At 39.1% G+C, this 25377-nt stretch overlaps 1 protein-coding gene across 1 annotated transcript in view; it reads right to left on the bottom strand.

The window, feature by feature from the left end:
- Positions 1-2671: 2671 nt before the first annotated feature.
- The window catches only part of LOC137277208 (sulfotransferase 1A1-like), a 28074-nt gene continuing 5368 nt past the window's right edge, over positions 2672-25377 (bottom strand). The window contains exons 3-7 of the mRNA XM_067808884.1: positions 14319-14481; positions 6316-6636; positions 5456-5559; positions 5054-5201; positions 2672-4646 (exon numbers count right to left, since the gene is read on the bottom strand). Coding sequence (XP_067664985.1) covers positions 4534-4646; positions 5054-5201; positions 5456-5559; positions 6316-6636; positions 14319-14481 — 849 coding nt within the window. The 3' untranslated portion in view covers positions 2672-4533. The remainder of the gene's footprint in view (positions 4647-5053; positions 5202-5455; positions 5560-6315; positions 6637-14318; positions 14482-25377) is intronic.

Consider the following 25377-nt stretch of genomic DNA (forward strand, 5'->3'; position numbering starts at 1 on the left):
ACTTTGAGGAACACTCAACTGAACAGACCTACTGATAACTCTACCAGTGTAAAATGCTGTATAATCACCCATGTTACTAGTGTAAAAATACTGAGAGTTTCTTTAAGCAACCCCAAAAGGACACCCATATAAGTGATACAATGGATAGAAGAATATTAGTTACACATACATCTATTACAATTAATTTTTCAAGCTATCACCCAAAATTACTTTATCTTTAGTAATTACGATACACCAGTTCTACCACAGAGGTTTGTGTGCGAAAACATTTTATCATCCACAATAGATATCGCTTGCGTGAGATCAGAAAATATCTCCAAGGAGATATCGTGTTGACAGGAGATATTGTACAATGCCCTGACAATGCTATGACGTTATGAAGTTGATGACTTCACAATGCTATGACACCGGATCGGAAAGGTCACTACAAGGTCTTGGGGCTGAAAGTATGCAAGTATTTCACACTGATCAACGACATCTACAGGTTGTCCAGACATGATCAAATATCAGTTAAAATTGTCTCTAAACAGTTTAAATAATTGACAATAAGCATTATTACGGCCTGTAGCAGCGTCATGAGATGTCCCTTAGGCACTATGCAGCGCAACATTATCTGAAAGAAAAAAATATTTGAACTTCTGCCCTTACGGAAAATGTTTAGTTGAAGTTTTCTCCAATTTTAAAATATGTCACAACTGGATTATATCACAGAAATCGAAATATTTTACGAAACCATTGTTCACTTGCCTCTGTCCACTGCAGTTAAAGTTAATCTTACTACAGGTTTAATCGCAGTGTAAGTTTCGACTGAACATGCTTACACTCTCCATCAGCTAGAGGAATGGTGTAAACTCGGTTAAGGAAGAGTACAGGAAACAGAAGTTCTGTCAGACAGCCAAAGGTCCCCGGTATGATAGCCAAAGTTTCTTTTCTGGCGATCTTCAGCGACTCAATTAAGTGAAGTATTGTGTTGTTAAGTAATAATTTAGCATTTGAAACTGATCTCAGTTTTAAATATGATCTGTGATAATCCAGACCTTCGACGACACTTTTTCCAAGATATATACATATACATTCGCAGTTAATGAGTTTCTGTAGTCAGAGAATGGCTGAAATATTGCCAATGATTCGTTTAACTCTCTCACTCACTGACCGAACATTACTAAATCTGCACACTCTGCACCTATGTGATGCTCTACTGTTTACGAGTCAAACACTATAACGGATGATGATGGTGGTTAGAGGAAGCAATGGGTGTTGTCAGATGGTTCCACTTTCACTTAGACTGTTCGGGATATGTGTGGACATGCATACTGTCCCAACGAACATAGTTGCAGCAAAGTTTCAGGTCAGGGGGTGGGTCTGTCAACGTTTGGTCGAGATCACCCTGACCGCCACGACGTCATGGCACGTTGTCTGGACAGCACTACTGAAGGACAACGTTTTCCAGGGCAATCGTGTATGTATCGTAACGAATAACATGCCTAGTAAAGAATGCAATGGCACGGAGTCACGTTGGGATACGTGTGCCGAAGTCCAAGGTCACCTGCAACGTCAGCCGAACTGGGCGAAGACGCTTGGAAGAAGAGTGGATAAACAGTCACTAGAATATCGATCCGGACCACGGAAGGCTGTATAAACAAATGAGCATGACCCATTATTGACCTGAGTATATCCTGTTTTCTTCTTGGGTTGAATGCATACTGAAATATCACCTAAGATTTCAAGCTGCAATTTGTCACGTCACATTGCAGTAAGTGAGTGTGTGAGTTAAACACTTTAAAGTCACATTGACAATTTGTCATCACATTCCCCCATGTATGAAACTCCTATAAAAACCAGGATACCCAAAGGGCTGATAACTGAAAAAATGTTGCTATCCCTGTTAATATGTAACCTGCCCTGTGTCAAAAACAGGAAAGTGAGTTAAGGTATATATATTAGAAAAATAGAGTTTATCCGTAACATCACACCGGCACCTTATACAAGTGGAATACCATAATTATATTTCTATATTTTTCACCTCTACACTTCTTGGGGCAACTGAACAGCGTCTGGTCGTCTGTGAAGTGAACATTCCTGGCCATTTTGCTAAAAATGTCATGAAGTTGCAAATTGAAATGATCAACAAAAGCAAGTTACAATTCTTTCTTGTTCAAGTGCCACCAAATCACTCACACAATTACAAATGACAAATAAAACCCCCAAAACCACTCCTCATCGCAACACCTTTAGCATAATAAATTGAGTATAGATAATACACAGAGTGAGTGAGTGAGTTAACATTTAAAGTCTCATGGGCAATGTTTCAGTCATATTGTGACTGAAACAAGTTGTAAATACACTAGAAATGCATGTAAATTATAACAATCTGCCAACGAAGGAGTAAAATCTGCTGGCATATCACGCTCACTTATAAATGAAACTAGCGTATATGTCTAAAACTTGGGTTCAAATGCGGACAAGACAGTATTAGAATCGACTACAGATCGCCAACAGCTGAAGGAAGATCACCATACTAGGGACAGATGACACACTGACAACTAGCACTACCACACACTGTTTTCTGATTACATTGTTAACAGACAGATACTAATGGTCATCTCGAAGACATAGACTTGATTTCTAATACGTGCTCGTGTATTAAACGTAAATAACAACACCACATAGATTGCCCTGAATGTATAATACGCAGATACATGTCATACAAGAACATTGTTTTCCGAGTGTGAGAAAAACAAATAAACCCACTTATAATCGTACAACTGAATCAAATGTGCAATATTTTGTGTGCAAGTGGGTGTGCATTTAAGTCTAAGGAAGTCTTTCATTCTTCAAAGCAGAAGTTGCAAATGACAATCTTAGTCTGCAGCAGTTTCCGTCCGATCCAGTTATCCAGAAAAAAATGGATGCACTTTACACAGCATAACATCTCATGTCTGTCTGTGTAATTACATACTGTGAGAGACAGAACTCAGATGTACAAGACATATATCGATGTTTTTGTTCATGATGTATAGCCTTATAGGTGTTAAGTTCAAATGCGTGCGGTCAATGATTGAAGTTGTGCACTGCATATTGTCACCGACAGACAGGCAGCCAGGCACATAGGTGTCAATAAAACAGATACTGAGTTTTCTGTGTGACCGAGAATGCTTATCGCAATCAACATATTTATCTATGTTTCCACAGACTCGTATTAAAACATCTCAGTTTTCAAGCTGAGCTATTTTTAAGAATGGAATTAGCATTTCTAATGCCACACTTTCTTGAAAAGCTGGTTTGCAAATCTGCAACCAAGTATGGGACCAGTGCATTGTTATTAAAGCAGACACAAGATGCTTGTAATCATAAGAAACATCTTTTGTTCTCCAACTCTCTAATCCTTGCACGCGATAACCACTTGCTGTGTTTTTGTGAGTCGTCGTCCCGGTTCAAGTCGCGCAAATCATTGCGCATGCTCTAGGGGGCGCAGCGCAGCACAGCTGTTGAAACCACTTTTATCCCCAACCCCGGGATGAAATTTGTGAACCAAATTCCTCTCGAGGTAATAAAGTATATCTTATTTAAATTTATGAATCGTTTGAACCCCGATTTCTCGGGGTTTTTTTATCGCGTTAATTTTCAACTTCATAAGTTGAATTTGCATTTTTTGTTATATCTTATTGTAACTCCATGCCGAAAGGTACCAGAATCTGCAAAGTTGTGTTTTGCGTCGCATTTCACTACGAATTTAAATACGAAACGTGCAATATAATAGCCAGTTTTAACTACATATATAACAGATTCAGCTTCGGATAAAGTGCAAATTAGTTGTGAAAGTAATGTGAATGGAAATGAAAATCGTTATTGATATCAGGAGTTCGCCAAAAGGCAACATATGTCACATCTGGGATTTCACTTTCTTAGTAAAGTACAAATTCGGAAGTGGCGGTGGCTGAGCGGGCTAGGCGGCTGACTTTGCGTGCTAGCGATTAGGTGCATGGCTGTGAGGGTCCGGGTTCGAATCCCGGATGGGACTCAACCAAAAAATTACTAGAATTTGTACTTTACTAAAAAAGTGAAATCCCAAATATGGCATATGTTGCATGTGACCACTTTCTAAATGGCAGTGTGTAATCTTCGCCAAAAGGGTCAACATTTCCTATTTACAGACAGGCGCCACATGCAAGACGGCGGCCAGTAAGCAAACAATTTACATTATGCAGCCAGATGTCATACCATTATAGCTGCGCATACGATTTTTGAAAGAGTCGTTGAAAATCAGCTTATCCTTTGGAAATGATAAATGGAACGACCAAACGTTTTACAATATCGCAACAAAGTTAAACAAATCTCAAAAGTGAATGGGCAATGTACTTACATATACAGTGAATATCATACACCCAAACAGTGTGTCTACATGGCTGATACACCAAATTGATGGGCAAAAAATATCTAGATTAAATATTCTTTGTGATAAGAAGAACAAACCAAAAAACAATGCCAGTAGGATCAGTCACACGGCATTGATTTGAATAGTCAACAGACAGATCACAGTGTGTATTTGAACTGAAGGGGACAGTCAGCCATCTTCTCCCAGTAGAGCTGATCAAACCACTCGTTCTGGGCAACGGTGAACCAGTTCTTCCAGTCACCAACTCCACCTGTAAAAGCACATGGGTATCTTGTCATATTTCACTGCTGATTATTTCCATTTAGTCTATGATTTGGTTGGTTAGTCTTTTATTTAACGCAATATTCTAGCTATACGACATCTGTGAATAACCGGCCTGGACCAGACTACGATCAACCGCATCAGCATGGATCTAGGCAACTAAAATACAATGTACAATGACATGCATGAGCGAGTCTGACTTCCCAATCCCGTTAGTCCCCATTTGCGTCAAGCATGGGTTGCTGAAGAACATTTCTAACCCGAATCTTCACCTGTTTGTAGATTATGAACCACATGTCCGATATAGTGAGTGAGTGGGTTAATATTTAGAGTCACTTCGGCAATATTTCAGCCATAAAAGTGCGATATATTTGGGTGACATAACTGTATCCTTACCCTTTCTAAACACGCCGAGCTTTCTTGCCTTGTTCTTAGTGGAACCCATGGCTTTCATTGTTGTGTTGTCGTAGACTCTGGATAGGAAGTCATCTGTTCTCCCAACACCCAGGAACTCGCATATCCTCCTCATCTCTCGCATCTGATCCTGCAATTACATAAATCCTGCAACAACACCTCCAACATGTACAACGGTACAAAGGAATAGTCCTGCCTGGACACACATCAATGTTCACATGTGAAGATCCTGGTTAGATTTGGTATTCAGCAACCAATTCTTGTAAATGGCGACTAACAGGATTGGGTGGACATACTCGCTGACTGACACATTTCGTCGAATACCATGATGAACAGTATACCAGGAATGTAGTATGTAGTTCTCCATGTGGAGCAAAACCTCACCTGCTTTATGTCCTCGTAGAAAAGTGTCAACACAGGCAAGTCAGGATTTGTCTTTTTCACTTGCTCCCAGTCAATAATATGATCTATCCACGATCCATACATAACTGTAACCAGAGGCTATGTTGGTAAAGTGAGTAAGGGATTTGTAAGTGATGTGTAGTCATGTTCTAGCAATATTAGCAATATCATGACACCCGAAATATTCTTCATGCAGTGTACCCATGTGGAGATTTGAACCCGAGTCTTCGACTTGACGGGCGAACGCGGAAACCACATGGTTACCACAGGCTATTATATATCTTAAAAAGATATATAATATTGGTTTTGTGGTGATAAAGTAATCGACAAAGAAACTTTTACAAGACTTACTAACAGCTTAATCAAAATTTAGGACCATGGGAAGTATACTTTAGTAGGTAAACGCAAAAATAGACGCTATTAAATTATAAAAATGCACTATAAAATTATATAGGACAATAAAAAAATCTAGTTGATCACAAATAGATTATTGTAACTGGCAAGCAAAATATACCGTGGACAATACAGTATACAATAAATATGATAGGGACCATGCTGTCATGCTACTTGTAAGAACCCTGGCTGCATTTATATCCTTATTTCAAATGTTGGTGACTTTTGCACAGATTTGCCATACAATGAAGGAACATATTTATTTCGATTGAAAACACATGTAATGGGGACAATTAGTTAAGAAAGAGTACAAAAGAGATGGTAATAAGAGAGAAGGATATGATATGAGAGGACAGTGGTTGTGGTAAAATGAGACAGATGAAGATAAATAGATACGGATAAGGGATGTCCTATTATTTGTTATCATAACAGGCAGAGAAAATTCTCACACTTTCCCTGGAACAAAGGCTGCAAATAGTTTTCCCACTTCCCTCCGTACTTAGCACCTGGAATCGTTTTCGAGAAATTGTAGAAGGAGACAGCAACGTCCTTTGGGTTTCTTAGAACAGTGATGACTTTTATTCTCTTCTTCAGGACGTCTTCTGGCAGATGTTTCATCAGCAAATGAGAGCAGAGGAGCCTTGGAGACTGAAGGTCAGCATAACTCTCCTCTGCTGCATACTCTATGTAAGTTTGGGTCATTGTGACATCATCGTTAGTTATTTCACCCGTCAGGAGTTCTCGTGTGATTTCATAAACCCAATGGGTTCCTAGAAAGAGGAAAGCAACGAGAAACAATTTGCTTACAACATATTTTCAGTATTTTTGTTCAGATACTGAGGTGAGTATAACTCGAGTGTAAGTCCGTGTGTGTGTGTGTGTTGTAAGGTCTTCAGGCCCACATACCACTCAACACAGATATACAACACAAGGCGTTTACTGGACGAATACAAAGGCAAGACTGACTATAATCGAAATAGATCACGCGTCACAGTTCACGAGTCCGCGTGCTGGCGGAAACTAGTGTTCCTTGATGACCCTCAATCCTTACTCCCATCAACCCCGCGGATGAACCATCAAACAAGGTGGAATTTCACTAAGGTCAATTGGCCAATATTCCAAATTTTATGTTCTGAAAATCTTAAACCTGACAATTTCAGAAATGATACAGATCCCATGGAGTGAGTGAGTTAATATTTAACGTCACATCGGCAATATTTTAACCAAATCGTGACGAGAACATTTAATACTGAAATGAAATATATGGATGCTATAAAAACCTGTCAACGAGGGACAGTAAAACAACTAGAATATCACAAATGGGATTAAACCTAGTGTAGAAAGTTAAAACTAATATCACTATTTAGACAATACAATACAAAAACAGACTATAGATCGCCAACAACAGACGGTAGATCACCACACTAGGGACCATGGGGACTTACAGTACCTTTGCTACCTAGTTGGATATACACCATCCCTTCAGCTGCTGGCGATTGTACGAAAAGTTAGCCAGAATTAAAATGACATGAATACTACGATTAAAACCCTGGTAGACTTAAATTTACTGTGATTGTTTGTGGACTTACGTACCCTCTCAGGAGGACAATATTTTTACAATACTTCAACCCCCTTTGAGGGTACAGCCACCAACAATCCAAGTTACTAATTCAAACCACCAATCATTAAAATACATCTATTTACAGAACATGCTATTCAAAATTCAACCCCCCCAAGAAAATTCTTTTAAAAAATCTATAATTAAATGAGAATTAACGCTGGTAAAAAGATCCTTCATTGTTGTAACTGTAAAATACTTATCCCTTGTGATGGAGAATTCAATACAGTCAAGCACAATATGCTTGACCGTGACTCTCTCATCACAAGGGATAGAAAACGGTGGATCCTCACCTTTTAACAGGTGCACATGAGTATATCTAGTATGGCCAATACGACATCGTCTTAAAATAACCTCTTCAAATCTGGACTGACAGCCCAAGTCGGTGTAACCAATATACGGTTTTATTTCATGTAATTTATTTATACCTACTTGGGTGTTCCACTTCTTCTGCATCAGATCACGGACGTAAGTTCTAATGCTAACTTTATAATCAGAGTATGGAATAAGAAGTGGTGTCACAGATTTGTTGGGTGCTGCCTTTGCAGAAAAATCGGCCATTGCGTTACCGGAAATGCCTACGTGGCTGGGTAGCCAACAAAAGACGATGTCGTATTGGCCGGTGGCAAGATCATTATACAATTCAATAATTTCAATTAAAAGTGGATGTTTACAAGAGATATTTTTAATAGCATGAAGGCAAGAAAGAGAGTCGGAATAGATTATATAATGTTTACGTTTAGGGTGTCTTTGAATATATTTAAGAGTTGTTAATATGGCGTTAGCTTCAGCTGTAACAATAGAACTGTTATCTGGTAATCTAGACGATATTGTTCTGGATCCAGTGACAGTGGCACATGCCACTGCACCACCGTCCTTGGACCCATCTGTAAATAAGGATTTATAATTACTATATTTATGTTTCAATTGATTATATTCTTGTTTATACTGTAATTCATTCGTTTCTGTATTTTAAATGTCGTTAATGTTAGGTCAACTTGTGGCCTAACCAACTGCCAAGGAGGAGAAGAAAGAAGACGGGAAGGAGCTATGTTTTCCAGCTCAATGCTGGCAGCAGAAATAAGTAGTATTATTCTCAAACCAAGAGGCAGAACAAGAGAAGATTTCTTATTGTATAAATCCTCATACAGAGGATTGAAAACACAGTTATATGCAGGGTTTGACTCATTTGAAAATAGTTTTGTTACATACTGTAAAGCTAATGCTCAAGAGATGGTTCATCAGCCTTGACATACAGGCTGTCAACAGGTGAAGTTCTAAAGGAGCCAAGACAAAGTCTTAGACCTTGATAATGGATTGAATCTAATAGTTTTAAGTTGCTTTTGCAGGCTCCACCATAGACGATGGAGCCATAATCAAGTTTAGAACGCACGAGTGATCGATATAGATGGAGAAGGGTCGCTAGATCCTCCCCATTTAGAATTTGAAACCACTTTCAAGAAGTCAAGTGCTTTCAGGCATTTAGTTTTAAGTGACTTCATATGCGGTAAAAACGTTAAGTGTGAGTCCAAAATTGAGACCCAAGAACTTAGCTTCCTTCACAACTTTAACTGGTGTGCCATTTAGAGATAGTTCCGGGTCCTTATGTGGTTTATATTAACGACAAACATGTATGCAGTTAGTTTTCGATTTAGAAAATTTAAAGCCGTTTTCAAGACACCATTTATTAATCTTGTTTAAACACAACTGTAGTTGCCGTTCAATGGCATGCATATTTTTACCACGACAAGAAATATTAAAATCATCCACAAATAACGATCCATCAATTGAAGACGATGTCGTATTGGCCGGTGGCAAGATTATTATACAATTCAATAATTTCAATTAAAAGTGGATGTTTACAAGAGATATTTTAATAGCATGAAGGCAAGAAAGAGAGTCGGAATAGATTATATATTGTTTACGTTTAGGGTGTCTTTGAATATATTTAACGAATATATTAACGACAAACATGTATGCAGTTAGTTTTCAAATCAGACAACAAAATTAACAAAATTACAGAGTATAAGTAATGATACAGCTGCGTGAGTGGTAGTTTCATGTTTAGTCCACGTAATAAGCAGTTAGCGTGATCAACTGGTCTGATATTTTTGTTTCGCTACCAGAATTATCTTAGTTGAATAAGATTAAACACCATCGTTATATAATTTAATATACACTTTCTTTAAATGATGTCGTTTTCCCTGTTTAAAGCCTATTAGTACCAACCGAGTATTTTACAGTGTGAATTTGACCGTATTTCATCATTGCTTTTACAATTTAAAAGGCTTATGCATTATTCCCATCCGTTTCATTATAGCATGGCTGTAACTACTTAGGGGGTTCACGTCGTGCAAGATTAATTTAACAGTATTGGGGTGCATTTTCGAATCCCAATAAGCCTACATTGTTTTTGTATGCGATATGGGTTAAAGGCGAATAGATACGAAACCGGACATATACTACATACATACAAAATAACAATGTAAGACATGTGAGCCATAATTTGAATTCATCAACATGACCGAAGAGACCAACGTACCAGATGAGATGATAAACAATACCTAAGCGACAATGCATCAGTGTTCAAAGTGTCAATACCCGCGAAGATGTAATTGCCTCGTTGAAACAATAATGTATGCCGAAGTGGCCACCGAGTTTTCACTCCTGTTAATCCCATTCAAGAATGACTAATGTGGTACAATATCCCCAAAATATTTGTTATTCCTACCTTTTTTTAACCAAGACCCTAGTGAGTGAATTATTATCCCATCATGACAGAAGCTAGTGAGATAAGTTGATCGGCGTGTTTTCGTAACAAAGGCCAGTGGTTGAAATGTTAAATTGCATAAATGTGTCTGTGATGATGACAGTTTATATCACTGTTCTAGTGTACCGTTACATGTTTTTCAAACAGGAACAGAAAGAATTATGTTGGTCACGCGTGGATTCGTACAGCGTTAAACAGTGCGACAATATTCCAGTCATAATGATTCATCCATCCACTTCTAAGCATACACAATAGAAGAAGTTGTTATCCATAAATATTATATATTTAAATGTTGGGTTTTGTACATAGAGACCTTGAAACTGACAATCTGAGTTTGCACCCAGTTCCGTCCGACCCAGTCATCTGGGAAAAATGGAGGTAGTTTGTTTGCAACCCACAGACGTAATAACATGTCATGTGTGCAGGAATCGCACCTACCTGTCTGTGTAATTACATAATGTGACAGAGACAGACCCCAGGTGCACGAGCCATAAAGCAATGTAGTTTGTTTAAGGTGTATAGCCTGATAGGTGTTAAGTTGGTCAATGATTGAAATTGAGTATTGCATATTGTCATTAGCAGACAAGCAGAGTGACAGGTGACATTACGCTTTCTGACATAGACTACTTGTCCCAATCAATATATTTTCTATGTTTCTATATACATGATTTAAAACATTTCGGGTTTTCAATGAAATAAGCATTTCTAATTCTACACATTTGTTTTTAAAACATGGGTTGCAAATGTGCAGGTACTGTACCAGTGTATTGTTATTATTGCCGAACCAGGATGCATCTCTTGTTCTCGTTCACCGCAACGATAATCTTGCACACATCACTTGTGTTTATACGAGTTGGCTTCCCGGTTCAAGATAATCACTGCACATGTGCTACGGGTGGTGAACCCACTTTTCCCCCCTGCGCCGGGGAAGCGTTTTTTTAATCGCGTTATTTTTCAACTTCGTAACTTTGATTTGCATTTTTGATAATTTGTTACCGAACCGAATCAGAATCTGCAAAGAACTGTTTTGTGTTGCATGTGACCTTGAACCGACAAGACGCACTGGATATACTCTATAAAACGTCTTGTCCATGCAGCACCAACTGGCATTGTTTCGCTGTATTCCCCAAGTGGCCGTTCTCTGGCTTGCGCAATTATTTACCGCGGTGTCAACTCAAGGACAACCGAACCGGAACGATGACCGCTTATAGAGATAACCTGACAAACCACCAATTAACAGGTGTGAATACTCGGTTGCCACTTCGGCATAAATCATTGTTTCAACGAGGCAATTACATTTTCGCGGGTATTGTCACTTTGAACACTTTGTCACGGATAAAAGACCAAATAGTGGTTTCTTAATCGGATTATGGAATAAGAAGTGGTGTCACAGATTCGTTGAGTGCTGCCTTTGCAGCAAAATCGGGCATCGTGTTACCCGAAATTCCGACATGTCTGGGTAACCAACAAAAGACGATGTCGGACTGGCCAGTGGCAAGATCATTGTACAATTCAATGATTTCAATTAAAATTGGATGATTGCAAGAAATACTTTTTATAGCCTGAATGCAAGAGAGAGAATTTAAATAAATTATTTACTGTTTATGTTTAGGGTGTCTTTTAATATATTTAAGAGCCGTTAATATGGCGTTAGTTTCTACTGTAAAAATAGAGCTGTTGCCTGGTAATCTAGAAAATATTGTCCTGTATCCAAAGACAGTATCACAAGCTGCTGCGCCACCGTCCTTGGACGCATCGATCTGTAAATAAGGATTTGCATTTGCTATATTTACTTTTTAATTGATTATATCCCTGTTTATATTGTACGTCATTTGTAATGGAAGCTTTTTGCGGGTAAAAACTGATTGATACAACATGTTGGTTATTTACAATGGATTTTTTAACAAATGATTCCAACCGAGCCAAATGATCACTAGTACTTCTGTTTTTTCGAAACCCACACTGAATGTTCGTGATAAGATGATTATTCGTTTCTAAAAACCACACCAGTCGATTAATGACCATGCGTTCCATGGTTTTACAAACTCAACTCGCCAATGAAATAGGCCTATAGTTTGATGGATCAGTATGATCCCGGCCAGGCTTCGGTATGGGAACAAAACTGGCATTACGACACGACGGAGGAAAGTATCCAGTTGTCCAAATATTATCAAAAAATATTTAAAAGTGTTTCAAGACATGAGTTCGGTAAATGTTTTACAAGCTGATAGTAGATATTATCAACCCATGTTGTTGTATCAAACTCATGTAGTGAAATCATTATAATCTTCACCATTGTGAAATTAAGTTTCATTTTTAACTTGTTGGTTTTATAATTTTGAAATTGAGGATTAGATTAGATGATGAAGAATGGGAGCTAAAGTTTCACCCAACATTTGTGCAATGTCAGATTTATTGGTTATTATACTGGAGCCATCTCTCAGATGATGAACACTAGATTTGGAACCTTTACCCTTAATTTGCTGTATTATGTTTAAAAAGTGCTTCCAAGACTGTCGCCTATTTTGCTTAAACGTACGTCTAGCCTTGGCACTATTTATTTCTACATTATTTAAATTGTGAACGGTAGGACGCCGGAGAAAGTATTTCTCTGCCTTCTTCCTACACTTCCTGGCCTGTTCCCCCAAAGGGGGTTGAAGTATTGTACAATTATTGTCCTCCTGAGAGGGTACGTAAGTCCCAAAACATTCGATGTAAATTTAAGTCTACCAGGTTTTAATCGTAGTATTCTTGTTGTTTTGATTTTGGCTAGCATTTTGTACACACGCCAGCAATTGAAGGGATGGTGAAAATCCAGCTGGGGTTCATGCAGGTAGCAAAGGTACTGTAAGTATCCAAGGTCCCTAGTATGGTGATCTACCTTCTGTTGTTGGCGATCTCTAGCCTGTTTTAATATTGTATTGTCTAAATAGTGATATTAGTTTTAACTCTTCATACTAGGTTTAATTCAAATTGTGATATTCTAGTTTTTTTACTGTCCTTCGTTGACAGATTTTTACAATATGCATATATTTCATTTATGTGTTCATTTAAGTGTTTTCGTCACGATATGGCTGAGATACTGCCGATGTGACATTAAATATTAACGCACTTACTCACTCCTGGCCTGTTTGCAATCGTCAGTAAACCATGGTTTACCAATGTGTGGTGTCGCAGAGGACTTAGGAATAGTTTCATCAGCTATTTGATTTAGTTTATCAGAGAATAACTGAATAGGGTCCACAGCATTGACAAAGTTATCAGATTTTAATTCGTCAGTACAAAGTGTCTTAAATAAATTCCAGTTAGCCTTCGCAATATTCCACCTTGCCATAGTTGGATCATCAGGAGAATTGTGGGGAAATGGTCACTTTCACAAAGATCGTCATGGACCCACCATTCAAATTCACTATAAATATTTGGATCAGAGAGCGACAAATCAAGTTCAGTATACGTTCCTGTACCAGGATGCAAATATATGTCTGATCCATCATTACATATGCATAAACTATTATCTGCAATAAAGTCTTTTAGGATTTCCCCCCTGGCATTGACATTATTACTTCCCCATAGAGGGCTATGTCCATTTAGATCCCCCATGATGATACAGGTTCTTGTGAGCTTGTCAAACAGATTCTAAAGATCGGACTGTTGTACGAGAGAAGATGGGGAGATGTACAAGGAGCAAAGAGTGAAAGTTATGTGTAAAGAAAGACGAACTGCGACGGCTTGCAAGTTGCATTTTGGAGGCACAGGGCTATGGATGACACAAAAAAGGATGCGCCACCTGTAGCTTTGTTTCCCGGATGGGACTCAACCTTCGCAATAGTAGAATTACTAAGGAATTGTAATCCCCAAATATACAATGCATGCTGAAAATCTGTAAATATGATGATAAGATAATCGAAGGAACGGAAAAAATATAAATACCCTACTATGAAAATGAACAGGAACTATCGAAAAATAATCGAAAAGGCTTAGTAATGAGAAAGCCCAAGACCCATTGTAAAATTAGTAATCTATGTAACCAGAAATTAATCATATTTGTGTTTAATACCAAATACCTGATCTGGGATACGTGCACAGCATGATGTCATCGTCGCGTATTTTTACAGAACGTACATCATCAATGGTCCTCGTGATGGGCAAGTTTGGTAAATTGACTCCGTTGTCTTTTATCAACGTGCAGGTATCACCGCCGTCGTCAGGAACTTCCACTAGGTGAGCCTGAAGTGAAAAAGAGCTAAAGGGATGATTTAGTTTTACGCCGCTTTTAGCTCTATTTCAACAATATCACAGCTGGGACCCCATAAATGAACTTCACAATCTGCATCCATGTGATGAATCGAACCAGGGTTTTCGACCTGTCTAGCGAATGCTTTAACTACTAGGCTACCCTACTTTGTTCTGCACATAATGTATTCATGAGAAAAGGGTTGGGTGCAAGTTAGAAAACTTTCAACACCTCTCCGTAGTATTTACAGAACATTATTTACATACATTATACACTATGGACAGACAAGAAGGGAAAGAATGGAACAGTTCCAATAACTAGGAACATTTTTTTATTGACACATCTATGTATGAACAATTTTAAATATATTTTTATTTATATGAACAACCAGATCTGCCTTGCCATCTAATCGTAACTCAAAGTTTATATTCACATTGATAACACTTGGTAAAGTCATCATGGTAGTTCTCTGTTTAGTATATGATTGACAGTCAAATAGGTAATGATTTCGACAAATTTCACAAACATGATGGTTTTAATGATTCTCGGTCCATAGTCATAGTATTTAGGGGCAGTTATATGTGTTACATCAATATTGGATTTTTAAAAACTCAGTGACATGCTTTTTCTCACTTCAACTGGAAGTCGAAAACTTTATTCGTGAGACAGGAAGTGAGACGTCATCAGAATTACGAAGGTTATAGTTACTTTTAGATGCTACCTTCCCAGGAACAAGATCATTACGCCACTGACCCGAAATCAGAAAGAGGATACTTAAATGTGAACTGGAGTCTGGAGAACATGAGGGTGCATGTATGATGCTCATGTTCCGAATGTTTAACCTTGCAATAAATACAAAGCCAAAAGACAATATAAGTGTTGGCCAGTGTAATACATATTTTATAACGACCTATTAGTCATTATAACAAGGATCCCTGAAGATTCGGGTTACATTTCGTCTTCAGCTACCCATGCTTCTCGTCCGGGAAGATCCGCGTTAGAATGGGTTTTCGGCAAATAATATTCCAGATCTCACCCTTACTTTTGTGTTATCTTTCTGTCGTAGGTATAATTGATGCCAGTGTCACCCGTAAAGGTCCGTGATAGAATTGGCCTTCAGTAACCCAGGCCTATAAGACGCGAATAACGGGATCAGATGGTAAGGCTTGCTGACTTGGTTGACACATGTCATCGGTTCCCAGTTGCGCAGATCGATGCTCCTACCAACAATTCGGTTGTCATCAGGTTCGTAGCTTGCTGACGTTTGCTACGTTCAATGAACAGAGCTCCTGAACGCAGTCGTTTAACGTTTGACATCACCTGCAATGCCTTGAATAGCCTTTGATACCACAAACGGGTTGAACTTTAGTGGCGTCTTATCAAGAGTGTCGATAACTGTAAAGCGTGGCCAGTAGTCAATTGATTGTGTCGGTATGTGTTCATTATCATCTTCATCAATATCAAGTGGACGTTTTGCTTTTTATGGGAGTTTCGTTAGCTGGTTTCAAATGGTTCACCATCGTAGCTCCCCACCCACCATGGAGTATCACAAGGACAATGCTGAAAACAAGCGGATCTCCAGCTTGCAGCACCAAGGATACCCGTATGAAATATTCCAGCTGAAAGATTAATAGTTCCACCAGATTGGGCCATGAGCCACCGCCTTCTGGGCATACGACTCTAGGCAAAAACATACATAAAATGATGCATTTGAAATTACAATCTCAAAAAGGCTGGTCATGCATAAACAATCAAATTAACAGTTTTAAAAATTGAACATTACATTTCAGCCAATTGATAGAACTGGTTCAGTTCTAGGTGAAGTAAGGGGGCGAAGTGATGTGTTAGCACATTGAGCAAACTTGTTCAGTCTCCTGTTGCCCTCAACCACCAGACTACCGTCCTCCACTGACACGGGACGCAACCCACGGCAAACAGGTAGCCCAATTCGGTCGCTCGTTGCGACCAGCAATGGGGCGCTATGGACCTCGTTGACTGGGTCCCCACGGGTGATTGGCGAGCTTTTAGCGTGCCAGCACCAAACACGAGGAGGTGGCTCGCAACGGGTGCCTAATGTCATAGAAGTTCTCTCGATTACATGCTCTCAGAAGATGTGAAAACTCACGAATGAAAATCGTGAATGGAATGAGTGATGAAAGTATAGTCCGTTTGACTGATGAATTGCAATCGTACTCGAAAACTAATGAACATGTAATGGTCAATGGCAGGCTGATCATAATCAAAACATGTGACCAACACTGTGAGTTTTATTTTCAGAATTTATGCCCTGAAAATGTCTAACAAACTATACTAGCCACATAAAGAGTGAGTGAGTGAGTGAGTTAATATTTAACGTCACATCGGCAATATCTCAGCCATATCGTGACGAGAACATTTAATACTAAAATGAAATATATATCTATTGTAAAACAACTAGGATATCACAGATTAGAATATAAAACTAGTAACTATACCTAAAACAATGTATCTATACAGGACAATACAATGTAAAAATGGGCTATAGATTGCTAACAACTGAAGGTAGATCACCATACTAGGGACCATGGGGACTTACAGTACTTTTGCTACCTGCATGGACCCTAGCTGGATTTACATCATTCCCTCAACCGTCAGCAATTTGTGAAATCTAGCCATATAATAAAAAGACATTTATTCTACAATTAAAAATCTGGAAATTTAGAATTTACTTTCACTGTTTGTGGACTTACGTACCCTCTCAGGAGGACAATAGTTTTACAATACTTCAACCCCCTTTGAGGGTACAGCCACTAACAATTCTAGTTACAAATCTAAACAACCAATAATTAAAATATATCTATTTACAGCACATGTTATTCAAAATTCAACCAAAAAATCAAGTTCTTTTAAAAAAACCTATAATTAAATGAGAATTAATGTTTGTAAAAAGATCCTTGACAGTTTTGACATTGAAATATTTATCCCTTGTGATGGAGAATTCAACACAGTCAAGCAGAATATGTTTGACCGTGACTCTCTCATCACAAGGGATACAAAATGGAGGATCCTCACCTTTTAAAAGATATGAATGGTTAATCTAGTATGGCCAATACGACATCGTCTTAAAATAACCTCTTCAAATCTGGACTGACAGCCCAAGTAGGTGTAACCAATATACGGTTTTATTTCGTGTAATTTATTTATACCTACTTGGGTGTCCCACTTCTTCTGCATCAGATCACGGATGTAACTTCTAATGCTAGCTTTGTAATCAGTGTATGGAATAAGAAGTGGTGTCACAGATTTGTTGAGTGCTGCCCTAGCAGCAAGATCAGCCATTGTGTTACCGGAAATGCCTACATGGCTTGGTAACCAACAGAATACGATGTCGTATTGGCCAGTAGCAAGATTATTATACAATTCAATAATTTCAATTAAAAGTGGATGTTTACAAGAAATATTTTTAATCGCCTGAAGACAAGAAAGAGAGTCTGAATAGATTATATATTGTTTACGTTTAGGGTGTCTTTGAATATATTTAAGAGCTGTTAATATGGCGTTTGCTTCTGCAGTAAAAATAGAGCTGTTATCTGGAATTCTAGAAGATATTGTTCTGGTTCCAATGACAGTGGCACTAGCTACTGCACCACCGTCCTTGGATCCATCTGTAAATAAGGGTTTGTAATTGCTATATTTATGTTTCAATTGATGATATTCTTGTTTATATTGTAAGTCATTTGTTTCTGATTTTTTAAATGATGTTAATGTTAGGTCAGCTTGTGGGCTAACCAATTGCCAAGGAGGAGAAGAAAGAAGACGGGAAGGCGATATACTTTCCAGCTCTATACCGGCATCAGAAAGAAATGGTTTAATTCTGTGCCCAAGATCTGGTACGAGAGAAGACTTTTTGTTATACAAATCCTCATAAAGCGGATTGAATGCACAGTTATAGGCAGGGTTAGATTCATTAGAATATAATTTAGTAATGTATTGTAAAGACAATTTTATACGACGTTGAGTAAGAGATGGTTCATCGGCCTCAACGTAGAGACTATCAATAGGTGAAGTTCTGAAAGACCCAAGACAAAGTCTTAAGCCTTGATGGTGGACAGAGTCAAGAAGTTTAAGGTAGCTTTTGCAGGCTCCACCATATACGATGGAGCCATAATCAAGTTTCGAACGCACGAGTGATCGATGTAGATGTAAGAGGGTTGCTTGATCCCCTCCCCACTTTGAGTTGGAAACAACTTTCAACAGGTCAAGAGCCTTCAGGCATTTAGTTTTAAGGGACTTAATATGAAGCAGAAATGTTAAGTGGGAGTCAAAGATTAGGCCCAAGAACTTGGCCTCCTTTACAACTTTGATGGGAGTGCCATCTAGAGATAGTTCAGGGTCCTTATGTGGCTTATATTTTCTGCAAAAATGTATACAATTGGTTTTGGATTTAGAAAATTGAAAGCCGTTTTCAAGACACCATTTATTTATTTTGTTTAAACACAACTGCAGTTGCCGTTCAATAGTATGCATGTTTTTACCACGACAAGAAATATTAAAATCATCCACAAATAACGATCCATCAATTGAATCGTTTAAAACTTTTGATAAACTATTTATCTTTATGCTAAAAAGTGTAACAGACAAAATACTGCGTTGTGGAACATCCTGATTGTAATGATCAGACAGGGTAGAACCCACTCGAACTTGAAATTGTATATCATTTAAAAAGTTGGCTATAAATTGAGGTAAACGACCTCGCAAGCCGAAGTCATGTAAATCTCTTAAAATACCATATTTCCAGGTTGTGTCATATGCTTTTTCGAGATCAAAAAAGATAGACACAGCATGTTGTTTATTAATTAGTGCATTTTTAACAAATGATTCTAAACGCGCTAAGTGATCAACAGTACTTCTGTTTTTGCGGAAACCACACTGTATGTCAGTTATAAGGTTATTTGTTTCCAAGTACCAAACTAGTCGATTATTTATCATGCGTTCCACGGTCTTGCAAACACAGCTAGTTAATGAAATCGGACGATAATTGGATGGATCCGTATGATCACGTCCAGGTTTAGGTATTGGTACTACTATAGCGTCACGCCATGAAGGAGGAAAGTTGCCCGATGTCCAAATACCATCAAAAATATTTAGGAGAGTTTCCAGACAGGATTCTGGTAAATGTTTCAGGAGTTGATAATGTATGTTATCAGTTCCTGTAGCAGTATCATGAGCTTGATCAAGTGCAGTATGGAGTTCATGAATAGAAAATGTTTCATTATAATCTTCCCCATTATCAGAACTGAAATTAATAGTTTTCTTTTCTTGTTGTTTTTGATATTGCTGGAATTTTGGTACATAATTTGAAGAGGAAGAATGTTTAGCAAGGGTTTCACCCAGTTTATTAGCAATATCTGATTTATCAGTAAGCAATTGATCTCCCTGTTTAAGATGATGGACACTAGATTTAGCACCTTTACCTGTAATTTTCTGGACCATGTTCCATACCTTGGACATAGGTGTCCGAGAATTTAGTTTGGATACATAATTTTGCCAAGATTGGCGTTTGTTCTGTATAAAAGTACGCCGTGCTTTAGCATTTAAAATTTTAAATTTATTTAAATTATGCACCATAGGATGGCGACGGAATGTTCTGCCTTTTTCCTTGCCTTCCTAGCTTGTTTGCACGCATCGTTGAACCATGGTTTTCTTATGTGTGGAACTACAGAGGACTTTGGTTTACACTCATCAGCTATGGAATTCAGTTCATCAGAAAAGCATTTAATAGCATCGGGAACGTCAATAAAACGTTCAGGTGTAAGTTTTTCAGCACACAGTGTTTCATATAAAGCCCAGTTAGCCTTTTTAAAATTTTGTCTTGATGATGGAGGAACATCGGATGGAGTTACAGCTTTTAATACAGTAGGAAAATGGTCACTTCCACTTAGGTCATCGTGGACTGGCCATTCGAATTCATTTAGTAGTTCAGAATTTGTCAATGACAAGTCGAGAACAGAGTAGGTCCCTGTACCAGGATGTAAATATGTGCTGGAACCATCATTATAAATACATAAATCATTGTCAGAACAAAAGTCCTTCAACAATTTCCCTTTAGTGTTTATATTCACACTACCCCAGAGTGGGTTGTGCCCATTTAAATCTCCCATTGTAATACAGGGTTTTGGGAGTTGGTCATATAGAGCTTGCAGATCAGTTTTGGCAAACGTCGAAGACGGCGAAATATAGAGCGAGCATAGTGTAAACGCTACATGTAAAGTAATTCTCACAGCAGCAGCCTGCATATTAGTAATAAGTGGAACAGGGCTTTGAATAACGTTTTGTCTGACTAGAATGGATGATCCGCCAGTGGCTCTATCAGCCGGAGGTGAAAAACAATGATATGCATTAAAATGACGAAGGTAAAATGTATCTGTTTGTTTTAAATATGTCTCTTGGAGACATATCGCTGAAGGTGTAAAATCCTGGACTAATAGCTGTAATTCATGTAAATTAGTCCTCAGTCCTCTACAGTTCCACTGTACAATATTAGTGGAATAAACTATCTTTTGGGGGGATTTATTGGGGATCTACCCCGCACTCTTTTGGAGGGCGACAAGCTATGTGCCCTGGGATGGATGTGATCCGATACATCCATTTCCTCAAGTGATCCAAACTTGTTAAACAATTTGATTTTATTATCTGACCCCTTTGGTGCTCGATTTGATTTCGAAGTTTCTGGCCTTGTCTTGAATTTCGATTTTACAGTTTGTTTATCATGTCTATAAGACTGTGAAGGAGTTGTAGTCGAAGGAGTTATAGTCTTTTGCGTAGACTGAGCTGAGATAGACTGTGGAGGATCAGGTGAGATAGACTCAGGAATATCTGAATGTACCCATGTGAGGTCAGTCTGACATGAGCTTGACGAAGTTAGTACTGGCGTAGTTGTTCCTTTTGATAAGGTTTCAGATGTTTTTGTGACAGAGGCGTACGTTTCAGTGTGCTCAGTAGATTGTACAATCTTTCTTGCTTCAGCAAAACTGACGTTCCTGGAGAATTTGACTTTATTAATTTCCATTTGCTTTTTCCAGATGGGACATTCTTTTGGAAAGGATGAATGATTTCCTGAACAGTTTGCACATTCTTTGTGAATACTGTCACAATCTTCGGTTACATGTGTATTCTCAGCACAGTGAGCACATGTAACAGACAATGTGCAAGTATTAACACCATGTCCATACTTTTGACACTTAAAGCAGCGCAGGGGATTTGGAATATATATGTCAACATTGAGATTGCAGTAACCTGCTTTGATTGACTTTGGAGGTGTTGGAGCTGAAAATGAAAACAAATATGTATTGGTTTGGACAGTCTCATTATTTCTCCGTGTTGTGAAACGTTTGACGAAAGATACTCCTTGATCTTTCATCTCGGACATTATATCGAGCTCAGTCATGTCTGCTAGAAGACGCTCACGGTCTCGAACTATACCTTTGCTTGTATTCAGTGTTCTGTGGGCAGAAACTACTACCGGGACTCCGACAAACATATCAGTTGACAACAGGTTGGTAGCTTGTTGTTTTCTGCTACATTCAATCAGCAGTGAACCTGATCGCAAACGTTTGATATCTTTCACCTCACCTGCAATGCCAGAGATGCCTTTTGAAATTGCAAAGGGATTTAATTTCAAAGGAGTCTTGTCAAGTGTTTCAATAATCAAAAAACGTGGCCAGTGATCAATTTGTACAGAGGGTCGATGCTGATCGTCATTTTCCAATTGACGTTTGGTTTTTTTGTTAGGAGTTTGGTAATCCATGATTACTGGTATACTGGTTCGTCATCCGAGCTCCCCACCCACCACGGAGTATCACAAGGACAATGGTAAAGCAAGCGGGCCTCCAGCTTGCAGCACCAAGGATACTCGAATGATATACTCCAGCAGAAGAATCAAAAGATTAATAATTCCACCAGATTGGCCCATGAGCCACCGCCTTCTGGCATAGGACTCTAGGCAAAGTTCAGAACAACATATTTCAAATTACAAATATTTTACACAATGACGCCAAGACCAAAGTACACCAAGTCCAAATGATATTTGTGCAATGATAAATACAAGTATAATCCATGCACAGGGCTTGGCATGACCAGCCGATTGGTCGAACAGGGCCCATTCGACCACCCGTCTAGGCGAAGTCAGGGCCAAAGTGGTGTATTGAGCAACAGGAACACGGTTGCAAGCTCCTATTGCCCTCAACCACTAGGATCCCTTCCTCCGCCGACACAGGGCCGCAACCCACGGCAAACGGGTTGGTGGACCAAATATCCCCCCGGGTCCACTACGGGGGTGTCGGCGAGCTCTTGGCGTTACCCAGCACCCACCACGAGGCGGTGGCTCGCCACGGGTGCCAGCCACATAAAGAAACTGTGCATTGTCAAAATATTATCCCAGTTGACAAGTACGATAACAATGTGAAAGGTACATTTAAATGGAACTTTAATGGAGAGATCATGATACCCTAACAAGTCCGGAGAATTTCAACTGAAATGTCAGTCAAAATGACGTCACAAGTCCACAAACGGGACAGGGGTCAAAAGACCATGTCACAAGCTCAATAACGGGTATGTCCACCATCGGCATTGAGAACAGCAGTGTACCGACGACGCATACAGCCTATCAAACGTGCAAAGAAGGCTTGTGGGATGTCTCTCAAGTTCTGTTGCAAGGTCAAGGACGTCATCTGGTGGATGAGGAAGACGGCGTAGACGTGGATCCATCTCGTCCCAAACATGCTCTATCGAGGAGAGATCCGGTGAATTTGCATGTCAACGTTGTGGTTTTGCAAGAAATCCATAGCAACCCTTGTCGTATGAGGGCGGGCATTGTCCTGTTGGAAAGTTAATCCAGGACCATGACGTTGCAAAATGAATTGCCACAGGTTGAAGAATCTGATCCCTGTAACCCACAGTAGTTAAGTTGCCTTGAATAACCACCAAAGGAGTTCTTTGGCGTGCAGTTATTCCACCCCAAATCATCTAAGAACCACCTCAAAGCGATTCCTCTGTAAGACACAGGCCTGTGCATAACGTTATCCCATGCACGTTATCCCTATAGGCACGTAGACGTCCATCAATATGAGAAACCTGGACTCGTCTGTGAAAATAACATTTCTCCACAAAAAAGGCCTGCGGACATGTTTTCGGCACCATATTTGGCGAGCTTGTCGATGACGTTGTGTCAGGATAGGTCGAATGGCGGGACGTCGTGGTGTGATCCCGTGATGACGTAAATGTTGTCGAACTGTGTTGGGGTGAACACAGCGAAGTCCTGGGATGGTCCGGGCAGTCATCACTGCAGTCTGAAACCTGTGGCGACGATGGACACCTTATCCATGTGTCCTGTCTTGGCGTCGTTACACGTGGACGTCCAGAACGTGGCCAGTCAGTGTTGTCATTTGTGTTCTGGTAGCGTCTCACCAGTGCAGAAATTGTGTTCCGCTGGCAGTTGAAATGTGTAGCCATTTGTCGTTGAGACATTCCCCCACGTAACATCACAGTGGCCTGATGACGCTGTGTAGACGTTAGCCTTGGCATGCGGTGCGTTTCAATAGCTGTTTAATTTACAGAACGATCGCAAGGGCAGGGCTTGAGCTTTCTAAAGTGGCAGTATTGTGTGGCATTCATTTGCTCTGTTTCTTTTTCCCGGAATGCAGGTGAAACAACGTATTGCACGTCTCAGGGACGAAACCACTGATGTCAAGGAACGTGGCACGTGCATGCAATTTGGATACATGTCACTAATCTCTGGGTTTAAATCCTTAAGTGTCTACTCAAGTTTGATAAATTTAGATTTTAAATTAGTGTATGCACAGTTTCTTTATGTGCCTAGAATATCATTAACATTACTATTGCAAAGAAGGGAACAGTCACATGTTCGAGAAATGATGGCAATTCATCGGTCCGATTTTAAACCAAACGGAATATAGTAATGTGAAAGTTCACGTTTAAACCAAATCACACGGTGTTATGACACATATGTGTCATAACACCTTGTTATGAATCCATTTTACGAACTGCCATGTGGTACAAATGTTATTCATGACCTCATGTACTTTTGTAATAAAGTAATGAAAGGGTATTTTGTCTGGAGAGGCATTAATATAGGCTTTTTGCTTGTTTGCACAGTGCATCAGAAATTAATGTATAAATATGCCAGTATGAAAGAAGATTCGTGCGTCAAAGATTGAGTATATAGCTTTACGTTCAGCCTATCCACACCCTGCCGGTGAACAGTGCATAGTTCGAATGGCTGCCGAGCGAGCTTTCACCAAAGAAGGCGTAAGTGAGTTAAGATTTCAAGCCACATTTCCAATATTTCATCCACATCGTGACCACAAACAAGTTATAATTTTACAATAAATAAAGTTAAATTATAAAAATAACCAATGTCAGCAAAGAACAGTAATACAGCTATTATATCGCGGATCTCAGTTTAAAACCAAAAACTAAAGACGAAAGCATTTTACATATTGATGACATTGCCATATAGATCGCCAACAAGTGAGGGTAGTTCACCATGCTGGGGACCGTAGGAACTTTTGCCTACATTTGCCTCCTCCATGGGCCCTAGCTGGACAACAGAGAAGGAAGGTGGGGTGGGAATCACCCAATATTAGATGTGCACGAATGTTCACTCGCTAGGGCTGACTGCAGATATAGATAATAGAGATCGATCATCATTAATTAAATAGCGATCTATTGTCGATATCGGAGACGTAATTGTGAGCAAATATGAGAAGAATGTCCCAAAGTAATGAATATATTTCATGTCATCGGCGAGTGCCGGTGACATGTTTTTGTATGGAGTATTCATAAAACAGTCTATATTAGAGGCAGAGCATGAGTAAAGTCTGAACTTTGCA

Source organism: Haliotis asinina, chromosome 1 (genome assembly GCF_037392515.1).
Source record: "Haliotis asinina isolate JCU_RB_2024 chromosome 1, JCU_Hal_asi_v2, whole genome shotgun sequence".
NCBI lineage: Eukaryota > Metazoa > Mollusca > Gastropoda > Lepetellida > Haliotidae > Haliotis > Haliotis asinina.